Source organism: Phacochoerus africanus, chromosome 9 (genome assembly GCF_016906955.1).
Source record: "Phacochoerus africanus isolate WHEZ1 chromosome 9, ROS_Pafr_v1, whole genome shotgun sequence".
In the NCBI taxonomy this organism is placed as follows: Eukaryota; Metazoa; Chordata; class Mammalia; order Artiodactyla; family Suidae; genus Phacochoerus; species Phacochoerus africanus.
In genome coordinates, this window is record NC_062552.1 from 7,517,484 (window position 1) to 7,541,176 (window position 23,693).

Genomic DNA, 23,693 nt, shown 5'->3' on the forward strand with positions numbered 1-23,693 from the left:
GACTCAAAATGGATTATAGATCTAAATGAAAAACTGTAGAACTCCTAGAATATAGGAGAAAGTCATAAGTGACCTTGGTTTGGTGATGACTTTTTAGGTACAACACCAGAAGCATGGTCCATGGAATAAAAAATTGGTAAGTTGGACTTCATTAGAATTAAAAAAACTTCTGCTCTGCTGAAGACATGAAGAGAATGAAAAGACAAGTCACAGAGCGGGAGGTAATATTTGCAAAAGACAACTGATAAAGGTCTGTTGTCCAAAATGTACAAAGAACTGTTTAAATTCAACAATAAGGAAATAAACTATTGGCATTTTCATGGTGGCTCAGCAGAGACAAACATGACTAGTATCCATGAGGATGCAGGTTCGGTCGCTGGTCTTGCTCAGTGGGTTAAGGATCAAGGATCCAGTGTTGCCACGAGCTGTGGTGTGGGTCACAGATTCAGCTTGGATCTGGCATTGTTGTGGCTGTGGTATAAACCTGCAGCTCCCATTTAACCCCTAGCCTGAGAACCTCCCTATGCCCCACCTGCAGCCCTAAAAAAATAGAAATAAAATGAAATAAACTAATTTTAAAATAGGCAAAAGATCTGAATAGACAACAAGGAGATATACAGATAGCAAATAAACATGAAAAGCTGCTTCACTTCCTCTGTCATCAGGAACCTGCAAATTAAATCGACAAGATACTGGAGTTCCTGTTGTGGCTCAGTGGACAGGAACCCGCTAGAATCCATGAGGTTACGGGTTGGATCCCCGGCCTTGCTTAGTGGGTTACAGATCCGTTGCTGACGTGAGCTGTGGGGTAGGCCACAGACATGGCTCGGATCCCACATTGCTGTGGCTGTGGTATAGGCCAGCAGTGCTAGTTCCTATTGGACTGCTAGCCTGGGAACGTCCATATGCCATAGGTGTGGCCCTGAAAAAGAAAAATAAGTAAATAAAAATGAAACAATGAGATACCCTTACAAACTTACTAGAATAGCCAAAATCCACAACACCGACAGCACCGAATGCTGGCGAGGATGCGGAGCAACAGGAACTCTCATTTATTGCTGATGGGAATGCAAAGTGGTACAGCCACTTTGGAAGTCGGTTTGGTGCTTCCTTACAAAACTAAGCCTACTCCTACTATATGATCGGCAATTAATGGAAGGTACCCAAGTGAATTGATCTCTGATGTCCACACAAAAACATATGTATGTTTATAGCAGCTTTGTTCATAATTGCCCAAACTTCAAAACACCAGAATGTCCTTCAGTTGAGTGAATGGATAAATAAACTGTGTACAGGAAGTTTCCTTCATGGCTCAGCGGTTAACGACCCAACGAGGATCCACGAGGACGCAGGTTTGATCCCTGGCCTTGCTCAGCAGGGTAAGAATCCGGTGTTGCTGTGAACTGTGGTGTAGGTCACAGACACGGCTCAGATCCCACGAGGCTGTGGCTGTGGTGTAGGCCAGCAGCCGCAGCTCCAATTGGATCCCTAGCCTGGGAACTTCCATATCCCGTGGGTGCGGCCCTGAAAAGCAAAAAGAAAAAAAAATAAACTGTGTACATATGGGCAATGTAATATTATTCAGTGATAAGCAGAAATGAGATAGCAAACCAAGAACAGACAGGGAGGAGCTTCAAGTGCATCTTAATATGTGAAAGACGCCAATTTGAAAATGCTTCCTTCTGCGCAATTCCAACGATATGACTGTGGAACAGGAAAAACTACAGTAATAATTAAAAAAATATCAGTGGTTGCTGGAGGGTTTGCTGGGAGGGAGTGATGAGTGGTAGATCACAGGAGTTGCTTGGGAACTATTTTGTCTGATACCATATTGGCAGGTACCTGTCATTAAACAGGTAAAGACACAAGAATGTACAACACAAAACGTGAACCCTAATGTAAACTATGGGCTTCGTTCATGAAAAGGGTCAATACTGGTGCATCAGTTGTAACAAACGTCCAGCCCCAATGCAAGATGTTGCTGATAGGGAACCTTTCGCAGAGAGAGATGGAGTACATGGACTCTCTGTACTTTTCAATCAGATTTCCCATAAACCTAAAACTGTTTTTTTTTTTTAAACTGACCAATTAATAACAACAGGAGGCCTCAGAATATAAGTATAAAGTTTAAAAAATATAAAGGAAACACACTAGTTAACCATATTCATTTTAATATCCATTCAGAGTTTAAAAGTTTCGCAGCAACACAAAAGAATATTTTAGCTTCGAGACATTTATTAAAACTGTACAAATTTATATAACCATTACCACTAACATAAATTACTCTTTAGATTTGAACATCTTTCCATACAGTGAGCTGAATCTTCTGTACAAAAATACGATGTTATTATTATTATTATATAATGTGCTTTTGTATAAGATGATACCAATTGCATTAGCATTTGTTACAAAGTCACAAAATACATTAAATATCAGCAGGTTGATGACACTATTCTTTATGCAGTCCATAAAAGTGACAGGCGTAAATAGAGTGGTTCAAAATGTCTATTTCAAATACCAACTTAGAAATAAAACTAAGAAAATGTGTACTGAGTGACCTTACTGCTGTAGCAACTGAATGCATTTGCTCTTCAGAGCAGATGTGAAGGTCAGAGCGAGGTCAGTGATCAGCAGCAAGAGTTTGCTTTGGGGAACGAGCTGACATACCTCATCTTTGTGCCTGGTGGCAATGCAGGTGTATTTTGCAAGTCTGATGAACACGCTTGATGTGAAGATGACAGAATCCTGACTTGGTTAATTTAGGAGTCATGGAACAATTGGGTGTGATAGTCTTTGTGAACTCACAGCAGTTGTAGTGGTCAAAATCAGCCAATAGACGCCTTCTCCACCAAATCCAGGTGGCGTAATTTTGAAATCTTTCATGTTAAAGAAAAAATTATTTCTAAGAACATTCTGCTCAAGTTTAGAATTACCACTGCTTTCATAAATTTAAAGTAGAAAAATAAGTAATAAATTACCGTCTTTCTGCCATTGCCAACATGGTAGAGTCTTGGCCAAATAAGAAAAATGACAGACAGTCCACAGGCATCTGCTAATCGCCGGGGGGGGGGGAGCCAAAACAAACCTCGGAGGTCAAATGATGAAACAGTAAATAGTTTAGGCAAATACATGGCAAGGGAAAGCTAAAACACTAAACACTTATATCCGGAGGCATTTTTTAAAACGCTTATCATACTTAGTGTCTAGTCATTTGTAGATAAAATACTTGGTGTTTTGGCAAATAGTTTATTCAATACTTTGTAAAGTCCTATCCATATATCAGCAGTGGGCAATGATGCTAGGAAAATGCATTTCATTTCTTGGAAAGAAACAGGAGGTGATGTTTGCTCTTCAGATTGCCCACTGTTACGTATTTCTTCCAGAACTCAGCAGAAATAGATATCTGTAGACATTTCCCAGGACCCGGGGACCTGCAGAGACGCTCTGGACGCCTACCGGTGGCCTCCGTACTTGGCCACCCAGTCTGTCCTCCCGTGCACGGAGGGGACTGGCTGTGCGCGGTTCACCATGTTTAGATTCTTGGCTGTAGGATTATAAGTAGGTCCTGAAAACTGCCCCCGACCCATTTTTGTGTTCCAGGAATACTCTGAAAGAAAGCAGAGTCAGAAATTAGAATTTATCTGATTATTACATTCAAAATAAAGCAATTCATCCTCTCATGAGGGAAAATTTGAATTTATCTTTAAAAGGTTAATTCGGTGGCCTCTAAGGTCTTTAAAAAACATATGTGTAAAACCCCCAAATTCTAGTGTTGCGTTATGCTGCTGCCAATCAGCATTTTCAGCAGCTTCAGGGCCATTATTTCTGGTTTATAGTTACTCTTGCTAATTTGGGTTCACTGACATGCCCATCATGTTGAGAGAGGCAGCTGCCAACTTGGATGACCAAGAAGGACTCCTTGGTTAAGTTCACTGGGCAGGACCCACAGTGTTAATGGCTATTTAAAATCACACTGTGGTTACAATTAAGTATTATTTGAACACAGTATCCCTACAGCAGATGTACTCAGAATTGCAAATCTTGGGAAGTTCTGGCTTCATGGCACTACCCAGATGGGCTCCCATAATTGGTTTCTTTCTAAACATGAAAATGTTTTTTTGTTTTTTGGTTTTTTTTTGCTATCTCTTGGGCCACTCCTTCGGCATATGGAGGTTCCCAGGCTAGGGGTCCAATCGGAGCTGCATCTGCCGGCCTACGCCACAGCCACAGCAATGTGGGATCCGAGCCGCGTCTGCGACCTACACCACAGCTCACGGCAACACCGGATCGTTAACCCACTGATCAAAGGCAGGGATCGAACCCGCAACCTCATGGTTCCTAGTCGGATTCGTTAACCACTGCGCCATGACGGGAACTCCGAAAATATGGTTTTTAGAGAAAACCATGTTTTTTGGGAAAATGATGGCCAATAACAGAATCCTTTTAAAAGGTGAGCCACTCTTAGCATCCCAAATCTTTCATCACAAGGTCTGTCTTATTCATACATGTATATTTTGGATTAAACTCCATACGTGTCGATTTCAAAATGCCTCCAACCCTTCTCTACACCTAAGGCTGGCTATCCGATGTTTACCTGCATGGTTTCCTTGCTTTCTTCTTGTATTTTTACCATAGACTTGGGGGTGCAGGAGGAAATCATGGGAGCATGTGGGGCCTGATGTGATGCCAACCTCAGCTTAAAGGGAACCACACTTTAAGTGAGGAACCGTCCTGGGGAGAGGCACCCTGGCTGCCTTGCGGTTTGGTTAGGACAGCGAGGCCAAGAGCTTGTGCTGGGTAGTTTGACAGGTCATTCCATCCCACTCGCAGTGGGTTTAGAGTTCTCAAAGCCCATAAAAAGCTGCCTAATAAGTTCAGGGACGGAGTGTCTAGAAGGGCCAGGTACAGGCGCCAAGTTTTCCAGGAGCAGCCCTTTCGTCCTGTCCCACTGGAATGTCTGTGTTCAGAGGTGCGCAGGTCAAGATGGTACCATGGGCGGAGGACAGCGCCTGGGACCGGGGCGTGGAGGGAGGAGGGAGACAGAAGCAGTCAGCTCGGGGGTTCAGAGAGGGGGGAAGGGAACCTATTCTTAAGCCAGCAATGGTGAGAAGGGAGGGGTCTGGGGAGCAAGGTGGAGAGCAGCTTTTCCAGACCATGACGCAGCCTAAGCCCCAGATGCCTCTGAAGGAGACGGGGTCCAGGCCACTGCCTGTACAACCTTCTTTGAAAAGGGAGTCAACTTTGCCAGGAAGGCGGGAGTGTTGACATTTAGGATTCCCTTCTGAGGAATAATAGGGTTTTAGGACTCAAGCACCCACCCCTGGTGAAGGACTTAACAGGTGACCCAGGAGCCCAGGCCCCCGCCTCAGCTGCACCTTGCGCGTCTCGCCATCCCTGAGAGGGGGCGCCAGCGGCCCGCGTTGGTTTTTAAAACTGCGTGGGTCTTATCATGGGCAGCTGACCTCTGGTCGAAAACGTTTGCCTCTGGTTCAGAGGGTAATCACTGCCACTACTTTGTAACTTTTAGCGAGAGAGAAAGCCTCTGTGAAATGGAGGTCCGGGTGGTACCTTCTATCCTAGAGCCATTGTGAGAATGAAATGAATTAATGCGCGTGAAGCACTTAGAACAGGGCCCCGCGCTTCCAGAGGGCGGCTGTGTCTGAAGGAACTCCCTCCTCTAAGTCGGAGGAGGTTTGGGACGAGAGGTTACATGGGGAGGGAGAAAGACATTAATTTGACTTTTTCTTCTGCAAACTTGAGGATGAAGAAGAAGGGGAAATAGTTGAGTAAATACGGTAATGACCCGGTGTTATTTTCTTGTGGGAAACTGTCACACCAGTGGGAAGGCTGGAAGTCACATCTCATACTGGACAGTGTTTTCTAAGGATTTGCACTGACCACTTGAGAATGATTAGAGTTTTCTTTTTTTAACCTTTCCTCCTAGCACGATCTGTAGGAAAATCTGATAGCAGAGTAAATGAAGAGATGAAAAGTTAGGAGAAAGCATTTTACTTAAAAAAAGAAGGAAAGCAGGAATATGCATGCTAATCTGACAGAGTAATTAATATATATACAGGCCTCCAATCTCATAAAAATGTTTAAAAATACCCCCTTTCATTTTCTAAGAGCGGGTCCTCTGCAAAATAATTTGAGACACTATGATTTTCTGCCTTCATATTAAACATTGCCACTAAGCTGTGACCAATGACTCATGACAAGGCTGGCTTAAAATATTTAAGGCTTTATAAAAACTACTGCTGTATATAAAATATATATTTTGTTTCAGCAGAGAGATACCAAAGCAATTCTTTTCACAGGTAAGGTACCTGTGCTTAAGTACTTCTCCTGCGGTAAGAAATAAAAAATGATGCAAGTCCAATGCCTTTTACAATGTCAGCTCCAAGATCTTGAACTTTAAAGACTGGCAGCTCTAATCAGAAGTTCTAATATAAGATCCTGGCTGGGATGGGGCTGTGGAAACTTTCAGAATCAACTTTTTTTGTTTGTTTGTTTGTTTTGTTTTTGGCTGCCCTGTGGCATAAGGAGTTCCTGGGCCAGGGTTTAGATCTAAGGCACAGTTGTGAATCTGTGCCACAGCTATGGCAATGCCAGATTTAACCCACTGTGCTGGGCCAGGATCAAACCTTCATCCTGGTGCTGCCGAGATGCCACCCATCCCATTGTGCCAAAATGAAGCTGTAGCTAGGTATCTTATCAAACTCGTGATTATCTGCCTTGATATTTATTTTAGGTGCTTTGATCAGGATATCTATTTCAGACTGAAAGAATTTAGGGAACATTCGTAGCTCTGGCAAGCTCAAGGGAAGAATCCTTGCCTCAGTTTCAAGAGCATCCCCTGATGTGACTATCACATGCCACCTCACTACGGAACAGGTGACCTTTCGGTCATGACATTGGAGGGTGGGGAATAAAATGTCACTACCCAATGCATCACGCAGGAGAAGCCAGTGAAATTTCTGCCACATCTTAGTTCTAAACTCTCAGCTGGAACTGCAGAAGGTCCGCCTGTGAACTGGTACCCAACGGAGCGTCAGCACTAATTGTGCTTTCACTCTGTGCCAGGGGCTGGTGGGAAGCTCTGCAAAGCACATCTTCTCACATCTCTTCATGTGATGCAGCATGCTCTTTGGAATGAGACAAATGGAGTTTCTACCCCAGCTCCAATGATTACAGACTGTGTGACTGTAGGCACATTTCTTCCTGTCTGTTTTCTCATCTGTAAAAGGTCTGCCTCATCAGGTCATGGGACAGGTCATGGCACCATCCCGGTGTCTGGCAGCGAGCAACCCCCGAATCACAGGTAGCTCCTGTGCTTAGATTCTCAAAACACATCTTTGGAAGAAAAACAGGACGTTTTGCCAAAAACAGGACTGTAGTTAACACATGAGACTAATTAAGTCTTTACTGAGGACAAGTGGCTGTATAAACTTGAAAAAGTTCCTTTCTGATCTGAATTCTCAAAAGCTACAGCTGACGTTGTTCTTACCTGAAGCTGTTGCACCAAGAGGGACCAAGGGTATCCTCTGGCCAGCCGACCCCACTTCTTTTTTGAGAAAGGAAGGAATATATCCCGACTGATTGTAAGTAGCATAACTTCCAAGAGTTCCTAGTGACGTATCATAAAGTTTGAGTCAGAAGATTATTATTTTAAAGCACCGGAGAGAAACTTTGATTACAACCCCTGATTCTACATTCTGGTTTTCAAGCATCTTCTACATTTCATGCATGGCATTACAGATTTACAGATACTCCTATTCAGTCCTTATAACAACCCTCTTAGATGCATGGCTAAGTTCTCATAGGTGACCGAGCTAGAACACGAACCCAGGGTGTCACCGGAATATGTCAGGGGTTTCCCAACTCTAGCTCTTTTTTTTGCTTTCTTAGGGCTGCATTTGCAGCATATGGAGGTTCCTGGGCTAGGGGTTAAATCAGAGCTGCAGCTGCTGGCCACAGCCACAGCCATAGCCACGCCAGATCCGAGCTGTATCTGCGACCTGCACCACATCTCACAGCCACACTGGATCCTTAAACCAACTGCTGACTCCATTTTTTAACATGAAATTGTATCTCCTGCTGGGAAGCCCCCATCCCCGCCGTGCTGAGTGCTTCTTCTTGGAAAATCACCCTGATAAGCGCACCTGTTCTCATAGGGTTGTTATAGGGACTGAATGAGATGTATGCAAAGCACTTAGCCTAGGATCTGCTGTTCAGCAAATGTCAGCTGTCACCATCCTCACTGCCATTAGTAAAGGATCCATGAGGGGGTGATACAGGGATGGCTTGAGGGGGGGGACACTTAAAGGCAGGAGAGTCAGGAGGTCATTGCACAGCCGAGATGAGAGAGTATGAGGTGGAGGGGGATGAGCAGGTGTTCTGGGTGGGAAAGAAGACCTCTAAGTCTGTGCTTAGGAGACTGAGAACAGGATATGGGGGGAGAATCGGGTTTGGGATAAAGGTGGGGCACCCGTGGGAGAGTCACGTCACACCGGTCGAACAGGCCTGGAGACTGGAATGATGGGGGTACAGCAGTGACAGCGCCGTGGGCTTGGAGGGGCTGTGGGACGTGCAAAGACCCAGAGCAGGATGGAGCTTGGGGGACACAGCCATAAGGTTCAGGAGAGGGTCCTGCTGGAGAGAGAGTGAAGGGAGCAAGGGTAGGGTCTGAAAACTCCAGGGAAGACAGCATGTGAAGAAAGAAGGAAAAGCATGAAGGCAGAGCAGCCGCTGGGATTGGCACAGCCTGGGACTTGCCCACTAGTGTAAGGTCAGGCCCTGGCAGGTGTCGTTTCAGCGGCCCGAGGCCAGCTGAGGACAGACTGCAGGGAGTTGAGGGGTGAACTGGAAATAAGAGTAAAATTGACTCTAACTTCTCTGTCAAGGAGCCTGGCTACACCAGACAGGAGACAGGTTTATCAGTGAGAAGGTGAAACAGGCCTTTGACTGCCTTGATGGTTCTAAGAGCTGGTCATTGGGCAGCTGGAGCTTATTTTTACATGATGTTATTTGATCCCAAGGCTGGACCCTGCCCTTCTGTGCCCCGATGTCTGTCCTGGTGCTGTGACAGCAGGCACTCCATGAGTGTTTGCTCTCGAACCAGCCAATGTCAAACAGCAACACCGTTTATCAGACTCTAAAGGATTTTACACCATAAGCATGTTATCAGTTTATACTTCTTTCTTTTTCTCTGTTTTTTGGTCTTTTTGTCTTTTCTAGGGCTGCACCCGGGGCATATGGAGGTTCCCAGGCTAGGGGTCTAATTGGAGCAGTTCGATCCCTGAGTGAGGCCAGGGATCGAACCCACAACCTCATGGTTCCTAGTTGGATTCGTTAACCACTGAGCCACAACAGGAACTCCATATACTTTTTTCTTTTAATTTAATGGCCACAGCTGTGGCATATAGACATTCCAGGAGGAGGGACTTAATCTGAACTGCAGCCACTGCAACACCAGCTCCTTGAACCCACTGCACTGGGCCAGGGAGTAAACCTCTGCAGGGACCCCAGCCACTGCAGTGGGGTTCTTAACCCACTGTGCCACAGCAGGAACTCCCAGTTTTTACAATGTGAACTCTCCTGAATCTTGCATAAGCGCAGCTGCCTAACTGGTCCTTCCTTTTTGCCTCCAGTACTCATTTTAAATCATGGAGGAGCCCTTTACTTCAAAAGACTCTTCGAAAGGAAGCTTCAAGGCAGCGATCCCATCCAACAGCAGCCTCAGAAAATCTCTTACTCTCCTCCCCATCACTGGAGCAAACACTTATTAAATACTTGCTATGTGACAAAAATCCTAGATGTGGTTATATAATAATGCCTGGGTCAGTATTTCCCCTATTTTATGGGGAGGGGGGAACTGACTTGGGGGCGTAATTAACTTGTCCAAACTCGTCAGGCTAGTGAGTGACAGAATGGGGTTCAAGGATGCTTCTTCCTATTGCAGGAAGAAGTTGCTAAGGAAAAAAGCATAGGAAGTAACGTCTTCTTAAACTATCTTGGCTCAGGAATCGCAGTGCCTTGTGAGCGGCAAATCTTCAGGTTGGAGCCAATTGTTAGCACTGTTTGAACCAGTGATGGCAAAACGCTCAGAAATCTACCATGTCTATTCACCTGGTTAACTTTTTCCTTTAAGTGATGGTTCAGGCTTAGAAATGAGCCTCAGAACTTTCCGGGAAAATTGGTTCTAAAAATGAGCAAATATTCTTTTAATTATTTTCAGTGCATCTGCTTGATTTCTATAAATTGTCATAATTTAAGAAGATGAGCGTGGCACTTTTTGAGAGCAAGTTATTCTTAGAATCCAACTACTGATGAAAGAGGTTCTTGATGATGTGGCTACTTCTTCTAGTCCTGATCTGACCCCTAAAAGCAGGTGACTTTGACCTTCATCATGGCCTTTTATGATAAGATTTGGGGTAGATATTGAGAAGGAGATCGGACAGGAGATTCAAAGAAGAAACTGCATTCATCTACAATGGCCAGGAATTACCTTGTGGGTCCTCTAATTTTTCAGGAAAACTTTCATTGCATGATAGCTTTTCAATTGGTTTAATTATGCTTTCTTCTAAAGAGAAGGCAGATGGAAAGAAAGAATGAATGACAAGGAGAATGTGTTAGAAGCAGAGAACAAGTGGATTTGATGATTAATGAAAAGACCCAGAAAGAAACTCAAAGTGAGAAAGTGTCCTCTGTGTTGTCACAGCTTTCCTTTGCTGCCAGTCGCACATTTCCCCGAGGCTCAGAGTTGCCCCTTATCATTTTAGCTGACCTCTACTTAACCACTTGGTGCAGTGAGGATTATTTGTAAATAACCGAGGAAAAAATAAACAACTCGCGGTCCTGCCGGGTTTGACAGCTCAGCACTATTAAATGGACAAGTTGAGTCTTCAGAGCCTGTAGGATGTCCCGTCGGAATTCCTCTGTGGACTCTCGAGTTGCTACACAGTGATCCTCAACCTTTCCTGACCCAATGCCAGCTTCATTTTTTAAGAAAGAATTCTCTACCTCTTCATGCCCTTTAAGCTGATGTCTAAAATGTTCCACGAAGTTGTACATTTCCAAAGGCTACAACATCGGGCCTATTATAACTATGGACATTTAAAGATAAAACTATTACATGCCTCTTCAAAATATAACCAATGGGATCTAAATACCCTAGTGATTTTATGCTCACCAACACGGACTTAGAAATACACAACCACCCTTGCTGTACAGTGGGAAAATATGAAAATAAAAAAAAATTAAAAAAAAAAAGAAATACACGACCACAGTCCTTTTTACCAGGTGTAAATTTCACATTAATCCGCTTTCTGAAATTTTATTTTCATTCATATGTCAATTTCCAGATTGTATCCAAATATAATTTAGGACTTGAAAGATTATTTTATCCAAATATAATTTTAGTCATTTTAGACCAGTCAAAAAGATATATACAAAGTGAAACCCTTAAAAAAATTTCTTATGACTGTAAGTATATTAAAATACGTTTTTCCGGATTAAGTTAGTGATAATTAGAATCATTCCTTGTATATAATTATCCAAAAAGATGAATATTATAAAATTTGATTATTAAAAGTGAAAAGTCAGTGTTTTGGAAATTCATCTCTTAATGAGATCTTTTCAAGTGGTTCATGTATCCACAAATAAATATTAGTTATTGCTGAAATCAGATAGGATTGAACTTCAGTGTATTTTTTTTTAAGACAGGAAGCAACGAGAAATCTTATTCATATAAACGCATAGTTGAGAATGAAGGGGTTGTGTTCCACCTTTGTCACGATGGTCTTTGAACTCTATTCAGAGTTTTTAACCAAATATCACACAGTGACCTCATAAGAAATGATTTGTCATTGTCTGTCAGCTATAACTCAATTAGATTCTCCTTCAATTTTTTAAAAGTCATGAATTGGAAACCACTTAACTTGAAAAGGATTTGTTCCCCAATCATCAAAGCTCCCCACTTGCTCGTCACGGACATAAGTGTATCAAACTATCCCTCTGACTGGCACCCCAGATAGTTTTACACTTTGTGGGGAGAAGGAAACACCGCCATGAATAATAAGTCTTCTTTTCTTTTGGAAAGTAGGAGAATAGAGACAACTCGTTCAGGCAGATCCTTTTTAGGGAAGAATCCACATGGAAGTTGCCATCTGGCAGATGATGTCCTTAAAACTATCCGTGCAAAGTACCAGTGGGAAAACTTTTGTACCCCCACCCCCCTACCCCTACCCCAAAGGATAGGATATCTTGGTTGGAAGAAGGCACCTGTCATATATTCAAAAGTAAAAATCTGCAGAAGGAAAACAATGTAAACTTACACTTCAAATGTAGTCTCGCTTTACCTGCATTATTCCTTTTGAAAGCAAGTTCTGCCCCAATGGGTCCCAGTGACTTCGGAAATAACTGGTTATTCCAGGAATAGGGGTTTATGTCCTTCCCTCTGGTTACCAAGGATACGTTCTTGGGATTTACACCTTAGAACGAAACAGTCATCCCAAAAGTTAGAATGTGATCATAAACTTGGAGGAAAAATATAGTATACATTCAAAGAGAAACGAAACAGAACTTGGGGGAGGAAAATGGAAATAAATTTGAGCTACGGTGTAGCACATACTTGCATTTTGATGAAACCTAACATGATCCTAAGCCCTCAGCACAATAACCTGGAATCCTCACAGTGTCTTTATTTATTTATTTTTATTTATTTTTTTTCTTTTTTGGGGCACAGCCACAGCAATGCAGGATCTGAGCCGAGTCTCCGACCTACACCATAGCTCACGGCAATGCCAGATCCTTAACCCACTGAGCAAGGCCAGGGATTGAACCCGCATCCTCATGGATATCAGTCAGGCTCATTAACCGCTGAGCTATGAACGGAATTCCCTTTCATAGTGTCTTTTAGAAACATTATTTTCTATAAGACAAGTAATAATAAAGTTGGACATTCTTGATAAATAAATGTCTTATAAAAATTGAAGTGGCACAAAAGTTTTCTTCCAAAAGACATTTCCATGTCACTCACATATTCTGAGTGTGTGCTCTGTGCCAGCCTTTTTTTTAAGCTTTTTTAGGGCCACACCTGAGGCTATGGAAGGTTAAGGGTTGAATCAGAGCTGCAGCTGCCAGCCTACACCACAGCCACAACAATGAGGAATCTAAGCTGCATCTGCAACCTACACCACAGCTCACGGCAACATTGGATGCTCAACCCACTGAGTGAGGCCAGGGATCAAACCCAAGCCCTCACGGGTACTAGTCGGGTTTGTTACTGCTGAGCCGCAAGGGGACTCCCTACCTCTTGTTTTAAAGCCAGAAACAAGCCTGTTGTTCTGAACTGAACCTCAAGGTTACCTAATTTCTCTCAGGAAACACTCCATCGGGTAAATAAATCATTTTGCTTTATTATAGGATATAGCTCCTTATGAATTTTGTTTTCTATTGAAAACACCTATTAATAGAACTATAATAGACAATTACCTGACAATAAAGAAGAATCACTAGGTAGCAATTACTCATGCTAAAAACATCTTTACCAAAAAAAAAAAAAAATTACCCCAAAAGAAGGTGCGAGATCAGGGGAAAACTACAAACTCTCTTTAAGTGAACATTTTTTATAAATATAGTTTAAACAAAGAATGGTCCCTGCATACTTAAGTTGTTTTGTTAATACGATTAACCTTATAATATCCCTAGTTTTTTTTTTAAATACTACAGTATTGAAGATAATTGCTTCAATTCTTTGTCTTTTTAGAGATTTCTAGTTTTCTTGGAAATAGACAAATCTAGAATTTTAAAACTGGATTAGTTTACAAGCTTTTACAGGGCACCATCCATGACCAATCACTGTTAAAGAGAAGCAGGAATCAATAGGCTATCATTCCTCCCCTCAAAGGAGATTTAAAAAAGTCAGTTAGCAAATATTTACTGAGCAACTACCATGTGCCACGCAGTGGGGGTGGCACTGGGAGAAAAGTGGTGAACAAAACAGATCAGTTGCTATCTGGTGGCTCTTATAATCCACTCTATTGAAAGGCAGACATTAGCAGTTACAGATAATTAGGTAAGTAATTAGCAGTGTGCAAATTATAGAAGAATCTGGTGCCGTGGGGGCAAAAGCCAGGAGCGACTCACTCAGTCTTTCTTTTAAAAAGGATGTTTTATGCTGAAATGTGAATCCCGATGAGGACTCAGTAGGGGGTGGGGAGGTGTGCTGCTGGCAGAGGCACCAGTGTGGGCAGTGGAAGCGCAAGAGCTGGGCAGCAAGAATGGAGCAGGATCAGGGTGTGGCCAGAGTGAGGCTGGAGATGGGAGCAGGTGTCAGACCATCCATGAATGGGTGCGTCTTGCTAAGAAATTTAAAATGCCGTAGGAGAGGCACGTGTAGAAGTGACACAGGACTTTGGACGTGCCAGGTGGAAGGAAGGACCCTGAGTGACCATGAGACTCAAGAAGGATCCACAGAGCGAGCCGGGGTTCAAAGGTGCTAGAACCGGGAGTGAGACCAGAGGGCGCTGCCGGGGTTGTTAGCACATCCACTGTATGCTCTATTCGTAACTACCTTGCAATAATTAAGTACCTAAGGCTTACAGGGTGAGCTGATAGATGATGCAGTCCCAGGTAAGTAACAGAAAAGAGACTCTCAGAGTCATGCTCCAGTGCACAGCCGGTCAGTAGCAGGTCAATAACTATCACTCTTGCGTGTCTCTCCCTGAGGCCCAGTGTCACAGATATGCCAGTCCTTGGAGTATAATGTCATGCTGCCCTGAAAGTATATGGCACATTTCTGGAGCTCCCATGATCCTAAAGGTTGATGCTTAATAAGACCCTAATACTTGGCTTTATGGTGGGGGGAAAAAAAAAAGAGAGCCCCCAAAGATAATATTCTTTTTTATTCCTGAAGATATTTAATTACTAACCATGGACCATAAATAAATATGAAGGATCACTTCTTTTTTCTTTCATTCTCTGCAGTGGCTGGCTCACAACAGGTGCTCAATAAAAGTTTGGCCAAGTGACTGAACTGAGCTCAATTCTAGTTTTCAAAACCTCACCCAGCTCTCTGGGGGCCTTTGTCTTTGTGGCAAAGCATGCCAAAGTAGGGTTCATTAAGGTTCAGGTCTAGATTTCAAACAATTTTTTCTAATTTTGAGTGTATTTCTTGGGTTTCAATTGCAGCCAGGCTTCTGGCCCAAAGTAATGAGCAGAATTTGTTAGATCTTTCTGGTTAAAAAGGAAATGATCAGACGGGTGTCAGATACTCTAAAATACGTTCTTGAAAACTAAACCAGGAAGCAAGCAAGGCTGTGAAAATAGGGGGTTTGGGATCCATTTATCCTCTGCCAAAAATGTGCAATATCCTCTCCCACCGCCAGAGGGCCCACTTCTATAGGTAAGATGATGAAACACTGACGTTATGGTTGATTGAAAAAATGTGTTTGTTTTTGCTTTTTAGGGCCATACCTGCGGCATATGGAGGTTCCCAGGCCAGGGGTCCAATCAGAGCTTCAGCTTCTGGCCTGCACCACAGCTACAGCAATGCCAGATCTGAGCTGCATCTACGACCTACACCACAGCTCACAGCAACACTGGATCCTTAACCCACTGAGCAAGGGCAGGGATCGAACCTGCATTTTCATGGATACTGGTCGGGTTCATTACTGCTGACACTTTTTAACACATAAGTCACGTGTCAATCATCTCGTCCTCTCCAGGCCTCCTTGGACCCAGGATAAAACACAAGTTCCTGGGAGTTCCCTTGTGGTGCGGCAGCATGTTAAGGATCCGGCTTGGGTCACTGCTGTGGTGCAGGTTCAGTCCTTGGCCCAGGAACTTCTACATGCTGCGGGCGTGGCCCCCAAATCAAAAAAACCGCAAGTTCCTTCCTCTGCCCCCAGAGCGCGCTGCATCACCTGAACCCTGCCAGCTTTCTGCCCTCCTCGCCTCACACCCATCTCCCCCCCATCCCCATTAAACTCCAAATGTATGGCTTTTTGTTGTTTCTCACATAAGCCGGCATCTTACCCCCTCTCCCTGACACATCCTTTCTCAGTTCCTCACCTGACTGCTCCTCCTCATCTTCTTGGTACGAGCTCGGCTGCCAGGTGATCACGCGTCTCCCCGCCACCCCAGCAGCCAGACTCTGGTTCATCGCCCTGTTTTCACAATAGCCCTTATCACCGTCTGCTCATTTCTTGTTCTCTCTCCACTGGAACACACGCTCCTGGAGAGCAGGCACCTTGTCTGGGGGGTCAGTGCTGTACTCCACTGCCCACCGTGAGCGCCTGGCACGGTGTTGGTACTTAATATATGTTACTGTGTCAATGAGTAAGTCAACAGCATCAACCAGTGAGTCCCTGTGCCTCCCACAGGTCCTATTCTGTGTTCCCCCTTCTGCATGGAGTCGGTGCTCCCTTCCGGGCCAGCCGACGCCCCTCCTCTGTGAAGGCGTGAGACAAAACCAAACGTATAACCCACTTCACCCTCCAGATACCCAGGGTTATAGTTTTAGCTCTGCCTTTGATGACCTCATGCCAATCTCACCAACATCTCTTAGGTATGAGTATCTTCCTCTTTATGAATCAGCAAAGAAGTACAGTCCTAGAGCCTTAATTTCTCCATCCGTTTATTTCAACTAACTTAGCCCTTGTGGCTAAACCTATCCATCCACCATGCCTTCTGTTTTCCACTTTCCCTCCCATCCACTTCTGAACCCTTTTTCTCAACCTCCTTTTTCTCTCTCCCGTTGGACTCCTAGGACGGAAATCTCCACGGCTGCCTAAAAGGTATGCAGAAAAATAAGTTACACTCAGACTCTTGCTGACAAGCCAGTGCCCGCCTTGTCTCTCTCTTCCTCACGCCTCCTCTGCAAACCCGCGTCTGGGAAAGCAGACTGTGGTCACCGCAGGGGACTCCTCATCTCCTTCCGGGGAACCGAGGGGCCTCCTTGCTCTACCGGGAAAGCTGTACATGACCACACCCACAAAGCATCACCGTTTCCTCTTGTGGGACTAAAGCTATATTCATATCGATACATGGTGACTTAAAAATTGATTGCGGGGAGTTCCCGTCGTGGCTCAGTGGTTAACGAAGCCAACTAGGAACCATGAGGTTTCAGGTTCAATCCCTGGCCTTGCTCAGTGGGTTAACGATCCGGCATTGCCGTGAGCTGTGGTGTAGGTCGAAGACGTGGCTTGGATCTGGCGTTGCTGTGGCTCTGGCGTAGGCCGGTGGCTACAGCTCCGATTCGACCCCTAGCCTGGGAACCTTCATATGCCGCAGGAACAGCCCTAGAAAAGGCAAAAATAAAAATCGATTCCCTCCTAGATTAAACTGAATTGAAAAATTCTGAGAAGATGCTCCCTGCAGGCTAAGCATGTGCTCCCCCTCGTCTGTCTGGGTTCCTCTCCTAAGCTCTAGAATCATCTCTCCCGTCATCTGCTAGACAGAGGAGCACAGATGTTTAATCTGCATCCAATCCTCAACTCTTGATCCTCTGAGTCCCCATTCCTGTCCTCTCCTAATCTGCCCTGTCGCAGCTTCCATGACTAGCACCCATCCAGCCATCAAGCCAGGAAGCCAGAAGCTGACAGAGATTCCTTCCGTTTCTCACCGTCACCCGCGCTGCGCTGCTGCAGGTCCCACGGGCTCCACCACAAAACACATCTAGAGTTTGCCCACTTCTCTCTCTGCTCTCACCTCTCGGGAGCAAGTCGCCACCCTCTCAATCCAGATCTGTGCTGTGGCCCCGCGACCTGTTTCCTGCCCCTTTTGAGCCCTAGCATATGCTACTAGCAGCCAGAATGATCTTATAAAAACAAATCAGATGATTTCGGAAACAGATTAAAATTCCACGTTATGAAAACTTGTGACGGGGATGCAGAGTTGTTTTTAATAAAATTTAGCCTTTGCTGAAGGCATAGCTTTGGTATTATTTGAAGCACACACATCCTTTTGACTTGTGGCCGCCAGGCCTTTCTCAGGCAGACTTCACAGCGTCAGGAGGTCCAGAAAGTACCTGGTGACAGAGGCTGGGACAGCAAAGAGCACCGCGGTTATATTTCGCCCGTGCCCTTTCTTCAAAGATTCAGACACTTGAGCATGACCTATGTATAGTCTAGTTACCAGGAAACATTTTCGCTGCTTACCTGGAAGGTATCTTGATTGTTTCAAATAGTACTGTTTAGCTGCTGAAGCAGTCGACAATTCAGAGTCAGATTTTAGGGAACCGGCAGCAGGTAAGCTCTTGTTCTCCCCCGATGAGTGGTTGGAGCCTGTGGGTACCGGCTCTGGGAGCCTTGAAAGTCCACATAAAGTAGCGTCACTTTGTGCAGAACAGGAAGATGACGGCGGCTGGGCTCGCAGCCACCCTCTGAGCATCTTTTCAAAGCAGTCGTTGGTTTCCGTCAGAGTCCTTTTGCAGTAGGAACCCTACCTGATGGCTCCCCGACCCCCACCCCCACCCCAAGTAGCTGTTGGGTGGTGAATAGAATCATTCCTAATACTGGACAGAATATGGCAGAAAGCTTTCTTTTTCTTTCTTTCTTTTTTTTTGGCTTTTTGTCTTTTCTAGGGCCGCACCCGTGGCATATGGAGGTTCCCAGGCTAGGGGTCTAATCTGAACCGTAGCCGCCGGCCTACGCCGCAGCCACAGCAACGCCAGATCCGAGCTGCATCTGCAACCTACACCACAGCTCACAGCAACGCTGGATCCTCAACCCACTGAGCGAGGCCGGGGATCGAACCCGAAACCTCATGGTTCCTAGTCAGATTCGTTAACCACTGAGCCACGACGGGAACTCCCAGAAAGCTTTCTAACTAAGCAGCAAATTGCCTGCGTAGAAAATGATTCCACCTCCCCTGCAACTGCTGCAGCTGGAGATTCAGGATGTGGGACAGTGGCCTCTTGAAAGGGGAGAGTCACAGCCGTCTGCACCGGTCTGGGACAGCAGTGTGGAGCCAGGAACGTTGCCGGGACAGGGGCCAGGCTGGGCTAAGAGGACTGAAGTGCGGAAAGAAGGGCTAGCAGAGTTTCTGAACAAAAGTTCCAATGAGCCTAATGACACATGCAGAGTGTGCCTGTTCCCTGGGTGGCAGCGCCAACCTGGGCAGTGGTGAGTGCCTGGCAGCTCTGCCCCCCAGCGGAAATGGAGGCCTTCCCGCATCCAGGCTGAGCTCTGTCCAGTGCTGAGGCCACTTCTCCAAGCAGCAGCCTTCACTGACAGAGGATGGGGCTGTGATCTGTTTTGCTGGCCAGCTCCTGTCACCTGCCTAACTCCAAGCCTCCACAGTTACCACCAGGAAATCCCTGCTTTGCAACACAAGCTAAAATACCCTATTTCTGGAGTTCCTGTTGTGGCTCAGTGGTTAACGAATCCAACTAGGAACCATGAGGATGCGGGTTTGATCCCTGGCCTTGCTCAGTGGGTTAAGGATCCGGCGTTGCCGTGAGCTGTGGTGTAGGTTGCAGACGCGGCTCAGATCCTGCCTTGCTGTGGCTCTGGCGTAGGCTGGTGGCTACAGCTCCGATTGGACCCCTAGCCTGAGAGCCTCCATGTGCTGTGGGTGCGGCTCTAGAAAAAAAAGGCAAAAAGACAAAAAATAAAATACCCTATTTCTTGTATTTCTATTTTATTGAAGGATAGTTGCGTTACAATGTTGTGCTAACTTCTGCCATATAGCAAAGTGACTCATATATATATATATATACATATATAAACTTTTTCATATTCTTTTCCATGATGGTTGATCACAGGACATTGCACAGAGTTCCCTGTGCTCTACGGGAGGACCCTGGCGTTCACCCATTCTATACATAATGGTACCCATTCTATATTAGACTGGCTTGCACCTGCTAATCCCAAAGTCCCACTCTTTCTTCCCCCACACCCCTCCCACTTGGTAACCACAGTCTGTTCTTTGTGAGTCTGTCTCTGTTTCACAGTTAGTCCGTTTGTGTCATATTTTAGATTCCACAGAAAATACCCTGTGTCCATAGGCTGGGTTTTCCCCTTAAGAGAAATATGTATGGGGCAGGGAACGGCAGAAAGCCTTCTGAGTTGAGTAGCCAGTCTTCTGATTTCTCCCCGTGGTTAAGCACCTCAATGGTCATTACACCCTCGGCCAAGGCCGTGTGCTACTGGAAGTGGCCGAGAGGCGGGACTTTGTGGCCTAAAGTGGGAGAGGTTTCAACAGGTTCGTTTGTGGATTTCAGGGAAGTGTGCTTATGGAGCTTGAGGGTCTGGAAACTAAGAGTCACGTACCCCATGGAGTCTTCAAGTACCTTCGGAGGTATGCGTACCCCAGTGAAGACCTGCCAACAGCTGGGAGATACGGTCCCTGACTCGGGCCCCTCCTTTCTCTCTATTCCTCTTTCGTTCCAAAGGTGGCGGGGGGGGGGGGGAGAAAAATATTTTTCCAAGAGATTCACCAAGATTTAACCCATCTTCACTTCCAAGTTGAAAACTGCCCTAATGATGATGCCAGTTTAAAAAAGAAGCTACAGGTATTCGACTTCCAGGGAAAGTTCAGAAAGTGAGCAAAAAAAAAAAGTTTAGACCAGGCTGCCAACAAATACTGAAATCTGAACAGTCCCCCCTGAGGAAACCGTTACCCTCGCAGATGGGGCTTCGCCCCTGGCGGAGGGGCCTGAGGGTTTCACCGGGGCTGACGGTGACCACGATTCAACAGGGCACCGGGAGACTGACCTAAGACCCCTTCCTCCACCCTCTCCGCCCCTGGTAAGAATCGTCACCGGGAGGAGTCGGGGTCTTACTTTTTCCGAAGTGAAGCACAGAGACTTGGGTTTGGGGGAGGAAAACAACATTAAGCTACTTGTTATCTTTTGACGGCTATACTCATTTATGCTTCGTGAGCAAAATAACGTTGATGCACGATAAAAAAATATATGCATATTTTCCCGAGAAATGTGACATCTTACCGAAATGGCGAGTCTTTTCTCCTCGTTTCTTTGAAAACACCCATGCTTGGCTTCTTGGAATGGGAGGCTCCGAAATCATAGTCCTCAGACTCTTCCCCGCTGTCTCCAGCCTTGAACACAGTCTGACCCCAGCGCCTCCTGGCGCCTTTGTGGCCCAGAGTGCCGTTGGGCTTCTGTGATGGGAAAGGAGGCATCTTTAATCAGGTGCTGAAGGTCGTCAGGTGAGGTTATTCCCTGTGGGACTCAGAGGCCCCATCCTCAAGGAGCTTTCCAGACAGTTAGGGAGAGAGCGTATATACACATGTAAAAGTCTTAACGAAAATAGACGGTGCATGCTAAGAACATGATAGGACCTGGGAGAGAGGAGAGCTCTCTATGGACCTGGGTTGGGAGAGACTGGGATGCCTAGGATGGGAAGTGACTCTTCATTGATGTGTAGTTTGGAAAATGGCCACATGTAGCTGTGTCTCTTTGGGCAATGACTTGACTTCTCAGAGTTTTCAAAGGCAACTTTTAGTCTCTTTCCCCCTTAAATGTGGACATAAACAGTACTCAGCTCACTCAGTGTTTTCGGATTTGACAGTAAAGTATATCAAAAGTTTTTAGGAGACCACATAATCATTACTAAAGGATAGGTATTATTATTTTTGTTATTGTTATTCTAGAATTTGGAAGAGTAAATGCATAAAGTATGCTTTTTTGTTTGTTTGTTTGTCTTTTTGCCTTTTCTAGGGCCACTCCTGTGGCAATGTGGAGGTTCCCAGGCTAGGGGTCCAATTGGAGCCATAGCCGCCGGCCTATACCACAGCCACAGCAACGCAGGATCCTTAACCCACTGAGCAAGGCCAGGGATTGAACCTGCAACCTCATGGTTCCTATTCGGATTCGTTAACCACTGCGCCATGACGGGAACTCCAAGCATGCTTTTTGATAGGATGCGTTAGCGTGTGTTCCGGGAAGAAAGGGTAGACTCGAGCAGTTGTTCTGTGCTGGATGGCGGGCAGGGTTGTAAAGATAGAAGGCACTTGAAGGGCCGTCGCTGTCTCCCTGAGGCCTCCCAGCTGTCCTGTGGGCAGGGGGAAGCGCTGGATGTTTTTGGGCTAAAAAAGTGATGCGATAAAGCAGCCTTCGAGAAAGGTCAGGCCCTTCAGATCGGAGGCCTTTGCAGTGACAGTGGCATGGGGCGGCGGGGACAACAGACTCGCAGTGGCTGGAATGCTCAGGAAAGAACACGTTTGCTGTTAACAGGGAATAAGGGTCCAGACTCCGTGTCCGTCTGAAGAGAGGTCAAGGAGAAGGTGGCAGACACTGCTGCTCGCCCACTCGAGGGCCACCCTCCCCCGCTTCCTTCAAGATTTTGTTCATGGCAGCCATGTGCCCCTTAAACTGTCTGAGATGCCAGCCTCCCTGCAGCTCTTTGGAGCCATGGGACTGATGGAGCCAATGAGTTGCTTATTATTATTCTTATTCTTTTAACCCACTGTGCTGGGCTGGGGATTGAACCTGCACCTCAGCAGTTAGATGCTTAACCCCCTGCGCCACAGCCAGAGGGCCCCCCCCCCTTTTTGAGCCAGTGCATTTTAAGGGCAAGTTGATGAGGAAGGCTTCCAGAAGAACCATTTTTCGGGTCTGCCGGCTGTACCGGTGTCTTTCACTCTCCCCTCTTCTGGGAGGCAGATGCAACCCCAAAGGAGCAGCAGCCGCCTTGTGGCCACAGCACCGAGAGGCCCCGGGCTGAGGGGGTGGGACAGGAAGGCAGAGGAGGCTGGTTCCTTGCACAAGCCCCACCAGCCCTGGCTCGGCCACCGTCCACCTTCTTGCTCTCAGAGAAACACAACCCATCATGGTTTAAGCCATGGGGTCAGGTGTCTGTCATAAGTCACTGCATGTAATCCTGCTGGACACAGAGAAGGAAAGACAGGGATGACCTTAAAAATGTGACCTTATTGTTTCAGAATGGTGGCTCCATTCACAGAAATAAGGAAGGAGGAAGAAGACCTGGGGTGGCCGGACAACGAGGTGGATTTATTCACATTTACAAGGGCTGGGGCGTGCAAACTGAAAAATCCAATAGGCAATTGAAAATTAGGGAATTTGGGGAGTTCCCATCATGGCTCAGCAGTTAAGGAACCTGACTAGCATCCATGAGGATGCAGATTCAATCCCTGGCCTCCTCAGTGGGTTAAGGATCCAGCGTTGCTGTGGCTGTGGTGTAGGCCAGTGGCTACAGCTCCGATTGGACCCCTAGCCTGGGAACCTCCATATGCTGTGGGGGCAGCCCTTAAAAAAAAAAAAAGATGAAAATTTGGGAATTTGGAAGCAAATTCAGGAAATACAGCAGTGTTTGAAGTAAAAAGATGCTTCAAAAATGGATATGCCATTGAAGCTGCTGTTGCCATAGTGATGGATGATGAACAAAAAAGCATATTTGCCAACTTCTATTATACTGTTATTACTCTGTCAGAGAAAATGAGCTCCAGGCTAAAGAGAATAAAAACATCTAAAGGCCCAGAGGAGCAGAGTTAACCAAAGCTTACACTTGGCTGAGTTTGAGACTCTTAGTTCAGGTGAATTGTATGTTGGGTCACTGGACAATGCCGGTAACATCAGGTGGTCTCACGTTTGAGAAGATCGGAGAGGGGCAAAAGTAAATAATTTTCATAAAGCAGAAGGTGGATTTTTTTTTTTTGTCTTTTTGCCATTTCTTGGGCCGCTCCCGCGGCATATGGAGGGGTTGAAT

General features: G+C 45.7%; 2 protein-coding genes across 6 annotated transcripts in view; one reads left to right on the forward strand and one right to left on the reverse strand.

The window, feature by feature from the left end:
• Nucleotides 1–23,693, forward strand: part of LOC125136843 (transmembrane protein 14C) — a 95,593-nt gene that overhangs the window by 16,973 nt on the left and 54,927 nt on the right. Inside the window, exon 6 of one of the 2 annotated variants that reach the window (XM_047797680.1) lies at nt 15,729–16,004. The exons of the other annotated variant lie outside the window; for it this stretch is intronic. Within the exon in view, the coding sequence (XP_047653636.1) occupies nt 15,729–15,930 (202 nt within the window). The 3' untranslated portion in view covers nt 15,931–16,004. Of the gene's footprint in view, nt 1–15,728; nt 16,005–23,693 lie in introns of those variants that run through there. 2 annotated transcript variants of the gene reach the window in all.
• Nucleotides 2,245–23,693, reverse strand: part of MAK (male germ cell associated kinase) — a 55,739-nt gene continuing 34,290 nt past the window's right edge. For 2 of the 4 annotated variants that reach the window (XM_047797676.1, XM_047797677.1), the window contains exons 10-14: nt 20,954–21,126; nt 18,162–18,310; nt 12,360–12,491; nt 7,508–7,627; nt 2,246–3,607 (exon numbers count right to left, since the gene is read on the reverse strand). In XM_047797676.1, coding sequence (XP_047653632.1) covers nt 3,453–3,607; nt 7,508–7,627; nt 12,360–12,491; nt 18,162–18,310; nt 20,954–21,126 — 729 coding nt within the window. In that variant the 3' untranslated portion in view covers nt 2,246–3,452. Of the gene's footprint in view, nt 3,608–7,507; nt 7,628–10,507; nt 10,583–12,359; nt 12,492–17,884; nt 18,045–18,161; nt 18,311–20,953; nt 21,127–23,693 lie in introns of those variants that run through there. The other 2 variants (XM_047797679.1, XM_047797678.1) reach the window with 2 other exon arrangements.